At 41.8% G+C, this 8,118-nt stretch overlaps 1 protein-coding gene across 3 annotated transcripts; it reads right to left on the bottom strand.

The window, feature by feature from the left end:
- Window positions 1-1,799: 1,799 nt before the first annotated feature.
- On the bottom strand, window positions 1,800-8,118 carry RBM12B (RNA binding motif protein 12B). 3 transcript variants are annotated; one of them, XM_036379106.2, is made up of 3 exons: window positions 8,044-8,118; window positions 5,116-5,161; window positions 1,800-4,433 (listed from the first exon to the last, which is right to left on the bottom strand). In XM_036379106.2, the coding sequence occupies exon 3, from the start codon at window positions 4,403-4,405 to the stop codon at window positions 2,306-2,308; it is 2,100 nt and encodes a 699-aa protein (XP_036234999.1). In that variant the 5' UTR covers window positions 4,406-4,433; window positions 5,116-5,161; window positions 8,044-8,118; the 3' UTR covers window positions 1,800-2,305. The 3 variants fall into 3 exon arrangements, with proteins under 3 accessions (XP_036234999.1, XP_036235001.1, XP_036235000.1); XM_036379108.2 differs by lacking the exon at window positions 8,044-8,118 and adding an exon at window positions 7,996-8,011; XM_036379107.2 differs by lacking the exon at window positions 8,044-8,118 and adding an exon at window positions 6,294-7,987.

The raw sequence follows: 8,118 nt of genomic DNA, 5'->3' as shown, positions 1-8,118 counted from the left end.
TTTTTTGGTCTATCAATCAGACATTTCATATTAACCTAAAGTAGTCATAAACTCTAATCTGGCTTTAAATTAAATACAAATCAGCCACAGGGCAAACAAAAGACCATTTTGTAAGGCCTTAATTATGACCTCTGCCATTACAAGCTTTATGACACTTGTTATATGTTCACTGGGGGGAGAAAGGTTTACCATCTGAAAAACTAATGGTATCTTATCAGCAATTACTCTTAACCTTTTCTGAAAACAGACAGTATTTTCCTAAAAGATAATCTCACACTTCACTGGCAAAGCAATCTCCTAAACTCTTACCTTTCGAACCTCCAAGTTCAAAATCTCCTATTGTGTAGTAACTAGAAGCACTTTAAAATCAACAAATCATTTAAAACTGATTAACTGGAGAAGTTAGTTGTATTCACATTTTCAACAGAGCTTAGTCATAAAGATGCTAGTTTACAAAAATAGTCACAATGAAGTTTTCAACATGATGGTCAGGGAAGTTTATTTTGAGAATTCTCATGTCTTTATTTTTCCTGCAACATGTTCTGGCTCCTTGATCTCTTTTAAAGTAGCTATTAAATAAAGCACAAAATTGTTGAGTTTTAATTCCTTTTAAGTTCAGAGGAGGATTCAAAACTGTATGATTCTGAAGCTAATTCCTAGCAGAAAGCAAAAATCAGTATGTGTTCGAAGTTGAAAACTTGGCCATTATGTTTCTTTGCTCAGAGGAATCTACATATACAGACCTTGCATTATCATTCTAAGAGTTTTTTTCTTGGCACTTAAAACACAGAATAAATAATATGCAGAAGAAATAAAGCTACATTAACCTTTTAAATATTACAGAACAAAAAATCCCATTCTTTTTCTTCTCTTGTACCAAACAATTGGCATGGAAGTACTGCAATCACAAGGATGACTTCACATAAAGTAATAAAGGTTTGACCACCAGTGAGGGGGGGGTCATTGACTAGAAAGGCTGCCTGGACAGCTCTGTCTTTAAAGCTATTAAAAATGCAATAGACAAGGCCTTGAGTAGCCCATTTGAGCCAAAACTTGCTCGGAGGAGTGAATTGGAATAGAGACCTCCCTACCTCAGGAATTTAGGAATTCTGGTTATTGAACGAGCAAAGGTTAGAAGTTTTCACTGCCAAGTTGCAACTTTGTTGTCTCAATTTGAGGGGACTGAGACTTAATCCTTTAGTACTACAGATACTATCTTGCACAGTTTTAATGTCAATGAAAGTCCTTGCCCACGCAATCAAAGTTTCCTACTGAGCCTTAATTTTGAAGACACAGCTTTTCCAAGCTTTTATTTCTTCCTAAAATTTAAACCTGCTGGTAACAAACCAATGGAAACAACACGTTCTAAATGCTGACATAAGCATTTATTTTATTACATAAGAAAATAATGCTTGTCAGCTAGGTTGCCAGTGAGAGATGTTAGTTAAAACTAATCACAGATTGACCTGGAATGCATCCAGACATCATTAGCCAGTTAGTATTCATATTACGCAGCATGTGAAGATAAAACAAAACCACTCAAGTCAGAATTCTTGATCTAATTCCAACACTCATTTTCTGCCTCAAGGTACTACAGTGAGTGAGAAAAAAGCCTAACTGATGAATACAGCCTCTGCAAGCTCTGTCAACTACCCATCCTTTGCTATGTTGACAAACTACCAGTTCACTCTTTCCAGACAAAGCAGCCAGCATCGTTCTCCATTCTCACCAAGACCCAGATCTGCTGAGCATAATAACTGAGATCATTAACTATACAAGTTTTAAATATAAGACACACATTTAAATGGCAATTTCTTTTTTATTTAAAAAAAACTGCAAAGCCAGCTAATGAGAACAGCAAGCTCTTAAACAGGAATGCCTGCAAACATATGAAACCAAATAAAACCTGAAAAGTTTACACAAAAAGAAACAAAAAAAAAATTAATTTTATTATGCTAACCTCAGTAGGAAGTGTCATTTACTAATGCAGGTAGCACTGAAAATCTTCTATTTGAACCGTTTGTGTGGTCAGTCAACCAGCACTTACGTTTTTATTTGATGCAAAGACATAAGACTGGAATTAATCTAAAAAAAAAAACCCAAAGCATTACAACTCCATCCTTTTATACCTTGATGTAAGACATTCAATGTCCTACAGGTATTTCAACCAAGAGCTAAACAACTGAACTGGGTATTATTTACAACCGTTGATGGAAACTGTTTTGCATCTTCCAGTAATTAAAAGTTAAAATAACTGTCAATACTGTCAAACCGAGAATGTGTTATTAGAGCATCTTTTCCTCCTTTACAGCAAACTCAACTTAACTTTCCGTGGACCAATGGGCCTATCATTCAGTTCATTAATAGCAGCCATAGCTTCCTCATAGTTTGTCATAGCAACAATGGCATCACCAGAAGGTAATCCTTGTTCATTGTACTGCACAGAAACTGACTCCGGTATCACTCTATAGCCATAGAAAAAATCCAGAATCTCATTAGGAGTAGCCTTAAAAGGTAAATTTTTCAACAGAATAGGAACAACACGTTCAGAACCACCACTGAAATTTGGATCTGGCATAAATCTTCCTTCAGGAAAATTTCCCATTTTATTATTCCCAAACTCCATTCTGCCAAAAGGTTCACTGTCACCACCAAAATCCATGAGGGGTGGTGGACCCCTAAAATCCTTAGGAGGGCACATGAAGTCCTCAGGGGGATGTCTAAATTCAGAATGATGCCTGAAGTTCCCAGGGGGACCAAAAGAATGCATGGGTGGCCCTTGTGGTGGCCCAGATGGTGAACCAACTGGACGGGAGAGGTCACCTCTGTCATACAGATGTGAATGACCATGCATTTCATTTGGTGCAGATAATGATGCAGCGACACCAAACTTCTGCATCTGATCTTGAGATATAAGTCTTATTAACACTTCTGTTCCCAAAAATGTTTGACGGTTTAAATTTTCTGCTTTCATAGCTTGTTCTTCAGATTTAAACTTCACTAGTGCTTCTCCCAGTCCAACTCCTTTTTCATCATAAAGCAAGTAAATATCATCTTCGTCAATATCAAATCTTGAAAAGAACTTCTGCACTTCAATTTTTGACACATCAAATGGAAAATTCCTTACATAAACACAATTCTTAGGGCTGGAATGACCTTCCCGGTAACTTTTTTCTGATATGGCCTGTCCAAGATGATCTCTGTCCGGTGATCTTTTCCTCTCACAAGAGTCAATTATTTTCAACATTGACTTTCTTGAAATTGGAAAAATGTACACAGGACGATTGAGAAGAACCTTTCTATGACATTCCAAAGCAGCCTGATATTCTCTCTCACTCCTGAACACCACAAAGGCATCTCTAGTCCTTTTCTGATGCTTATCTGTTAGAATCTTAATCTGTTTGCTGTGTATATCCAGTTCAGGAAAAAAATCTCTCAAATCTCTCTTTTCCACATTAAAAGATAGATTTCTTAAGTGTATGTAATATTCCTGGCTAGGAGATGAACGAGAATGTGTTCTTTGTCTCCTTGGTGATCTTGAACGAGAATGCTTCCTTGAATGCATGTAGCCCGAACTTCTCGGAGAATGGTCTTCACACAAAAAGTCATCCATTTCATCTGGCACGTCTATCCGCCCACCGCATTCCATCCACCGTTCCTCTGTTGTTGGACTGATTTCTATAAACCTCTGACCCATGTATTGTCTGTGACGTTTAAGTCCTTCTAAGGCATCACCGGGTGTAGCACATCTTACCAAGCAATCACCATTGTTTAAACCATTGCGGTGCTTTATCAGAATCACTCCATCCACACGAATCCCCGAAAGGAAAGCACGTACTTCCACTTCTGTTGCAGAGTAAGGTATACCACGTAGAAAGAGGTAACGATCATCTGGGTTAAACGGGTGGCAATCCTTTCTTAACTGATAGTTTGACTTAGGTATACCCATATCACCGTATCTTGTACCGTTGGTATGGAAACCAGCCTCCAGGCGATTTGGTGGCCCGTAACTAGGTTTTCTTATTCCTTTTGGGGAAGCTGTAACTAAGTGTGGTATATCTCCAATACTTGATGCACTAGAACCATTAGTACCTGTTCTTCTAGAGCCAGACATAGTTTCGCGTCCCCCACGGTCAAATCGTTTCCGGCTCATTTCTATGGTACTCTGCATCTCTGCCTTGCTGCTGAGAAAGAGCTCTATGCGCGAGTCCTTGATAAACCCTCCCGAACAGCTCATGGCACGCCGTGCATCTTCATCTGTGGCAAATATAATAAAAGCCTCCCCAATCTCTCCTCCAATAATATGCACACCTCCATCGGGAATATTCAATCCCAAGAAGAAACGACGAATATCTGGAGGACCCGCAACAACAGGAAGCCCCTGTAAACGGATGACTACAGCCATGCTGAGCTCAACCCACAGCAAAAATCACCTGCAGACAAAAAGGTACACATGATAGCACGTCTTTAGTACTCAGCTATTACAGTATCTTATCACTTAAGCTAGAGCCTTTTTAATGAATGCCCTTGTCTCATCAAGAGAGAAGGTATGAAAAAACCCACAAGTTCACTGGAACAAGATTAAAACAATTCACTGAATGTTGATTAGTCAGAACAATTAGCTACTCCACCGGCACTCGTGCACAAATCTATCAATATTCCCTACCCTGAGGGCAACAAAATCCACCTAAGCCACTCCTCACCATCCATAATACCTAAAGAACACCTCAAGTCTTTCACGGCATGGTTACTATATGCCAGAGATCTCTGCCTACTCCTAAGGAACAAAAAAAAAATCCGGTTTACTTTTGAACAGGACACTAACTGATAAAAGGAGAAAAGAAAAAGAATAACTATGTCACTGGAAAATGAAGTAACTCACAAACAGTGATGACTTTACTGCTTTGACAAGTTGCTCTACCCAGTGATCAGTTCTGTTCAATAATGTATGTTTTCTCAGCATTCAAAAATGTTGTCTCTTTGGTGTAGTCAGAGTATTAACTGCAGTGGCCACAAGCGTATCCTAGTTGCCAGCCACAAGTCTGTGAGGAAAAAAGGCTGTGTATGATCTTGTCACAATACTCAGTGAGAAGTGTTAAGCTTTTGACAGCTTACCTGTTTCTGCTTTGGAGACCTGATAAATTCTGTAAAATCAACTTAACTGTGGAAAGAAAACGAAACATAATTAATGGCTGATACCTGTACTTTGCTTTACACACTGTGCTACACTGCTGCAGCCCATCCATAGCAGTGGCTAATACTAAAGCCAAGCATGTTATGAACCCATGTGAAGAACTCCTTCCATGTTCCAAGATGCCATGCACCATATCTTTCTGTTTCCATTTTAGAAGCAAAAGAAATTCATAAGTTAAGTTGACTTCAGGAAACGATGAAAATACGATGAGATTACTTGGTCATCAATTGTGCCACACTGAACTGTTGCAATGAAACAGACTGACAGTGTATCGAGGGAACAGTTCTCAACTGAGTTCTTGGAAGGTGCTTAGGTCCATCTCAGGATTACATGACATGTCCATTCTTCTGAAATCCACCTGGATTCAAACTTCACAAGAGTATGCTACTCACCAGTCCAGCACTGCACTTAACATACGCAGTGAAGCCCATCAAATGAAAGCAAAAATATCCAACAAGGAGAAACTTCAGAATGTACCTGAATTTACAAAGCCAACTTCAGTATTTTCCCTAAATCCTTACTCTACTGCCTTTCAAACATAAGAACAAGAAAACCTTGAATACACTGACTTAACATACCCTGATTTTCAACATTTTCCAACATCACGCAATAAATAGGACAATATTCTCAGAACAAACACAAGTCTCTGTAGCAAATGACTGCATCCCTTTAAAACAAACACAACAGCTCAATGCTCTGAGCATTTGCAAACACTCCTACAAAGCTTGCTCTATAAAGCACTAGATCCTGATGACGAGTTACCTACCAATAACCATTACTGCCACTCCACCTGAACATAGCAAAACAAGAGCAAAGCCCAAATTCTGTCACTAACAGACTCCATGTCACTTCTGCACCAATACTCCATAAGCACAACAAACCGACAACAACTGCCCATTTACAAACTTCGCTGATGACCATCTGTTCTGTGCGCTTTTGCGGTGAGTCGACCCCAGCAGCCAAGCACCCACACAGCTGATTGTTCACTCCTCCTCCCATCAGTGGGATGGGAAAGAACAAAGTCGAGAAAACTTGTGGGTCAAGGTAAAGACAGTTTCATTGGTGGAAAGAAAAACACAAAACAAAGAAAATCACTCACCACCTCCCACAGTCTGACTGATGTCCAGCCTTCCTCCAAATAACAACTGCCTTGAGAGCCAAGATAGAAACCAAAACCATTAAAATACTTCTTCCTCTACCTCCATTTTTGTTGCCCGGCATGATGTTACATGTCACAGATATCCCTTTGGTGAGTTTGGGTCAGCTGTCCCAGCCATGTTCCCTCCCAGCTTCTCACCTACTCTGAGCACACTCACTGCAGGAACAGAGTAGGGAACATCGATAAAGCCTTGAGACTGTGCAAGCGCTGTTCAGCCACAGCCAAAACACGGATGTGTTGTCAACATTCCTTTAGCCACAAATCCAAACAACTGTATGGGCTGCTGTGAAGAACGTTAACTCCGTCCCAGCCAGACCCAGAACACTTTACAACGTGTCTTCTCAACAGATGCAATGACAGTGCCAAAAAAGCATGGAGAATTCAAGGGCAGAATTTTCATACAGCACCTTCATGTCTTGAAAAAGCAAATCCGCTGCCCTGCTACTTCATGATGTATTTAATCTGTAGTACTTCTGGATTCACAACTCCCGTTTTCTTATCCCAATTTTTAAACATCATTCACAACAGCTCTCCTCCATAATTCTTCGGTGATAGACAGCAAGTTCTCCACGATGAACCAGGGATACAATACACAACCTTCAGTGGTGAAAACCAGACCAGTGGTTCCAGATCACAATGGGATCTCTAACAAGTCCATAAACAAATGCAAGTTCAGATAATAGCTCTTACTGACTGTCTAGTAAATCATCACACATGGATAGAAAGCACAGACAAGCCATCCAAATTTAAAGTGCATAACCAAAAAGATTTGACTTGTCATGAAAGTAAGAGCAATTCATTAACTGAACAAGGACTTCAGAAAGCAAGGATTTGGAGAATAAATAACTTCATGCCACAGCTTAAAAGCACAGAAGTGTACAGTTTTATGAAATTTTATATATGAGCAAAATTGGCTAGAAAACAGTACAATACCTATTCTTCCACAGTCTCAGGAAATTCCAAACATTAAAGCCATTAAAGTAATCCACAATTTATAAACGCGGTAGGAAACTAAGTCTGCACTAGACTAGGATTTTTATCATAACACTGAAAGATTACACACAGACTGCAAGCTAGAAAGAACACCCCCAGAAACACCTCGTCTACGAAACTGGACCAGTACATAATAATCAGCGGAACAGGGGAAGGTTTCTTATTTTGTTCTTCAAAATAAGCCTCAATAGAGGAAGCAGGCTGCTGCGAATAGCAGTTTGCACAGTGCGGAAGGAAAACATGAGTGAGCTCTGCAGCTGGCTCCGCTACACAGTGGAAGGTAGCACGGAACCGCTTCCCAGCAAGTCCGCCCGCCGGCCCCGGCGCTGCTGGAGAGACCCGCGGCGGGCGGCAGGGCCGGGCACGGCCGGGGGGCACGGGGCGAGGGGAGGGCGCCCCGCGCCACACGCGCTGCGGACCGCCAGAGCCACCGCTGTTGCTCCCCCGCGGAGAGGCCCATCTGCTTCCCGACACCGGGACAGGGCTGGGGGAAGCACCGGGAGCAGGGAAGTGGGGTGGGAAGCCCAGGGACACCAGAAGGCCGGGGCACACGGGGCCGGGGCACACGGAGCGGCCGCGCAGCGGTTCCGCGAGGGTCGGGTAACCGAGAACCGGCAAACTTCGCGCCGCCCTCGGCCACACTCCGCACCCAGGGGAGACGTGCTCTGTCCCTCACGCCATCCATCCACGCACCCACCGGACACGCCGCTCAGCGAGCGCCGCAGCTCCCGGCACGGCTCCGCCAAGATGGCGCCGCCTCCACTGCCCCCCC

This window comes from Molothrus ater, chromosome 1 (genome assembly GCF_012460135.2).
Source record: "Molothrus ater isolate BHLD 08-10-18 breed brown headed cowbird chromosome 1, BPBGC_Mater_1.1, whole genome shotgun sequence".
NCBI lineage: Eukaryota > Metazoa > Chordata > Aves > Passeriformes > Icteridae > Molothrus > Molothrus ater.
The sequence above is the reverse complement of the archived record's forward strand: the minus strand, read 5'-3'. Positions and strand labels throughout refer to the sequence as shown.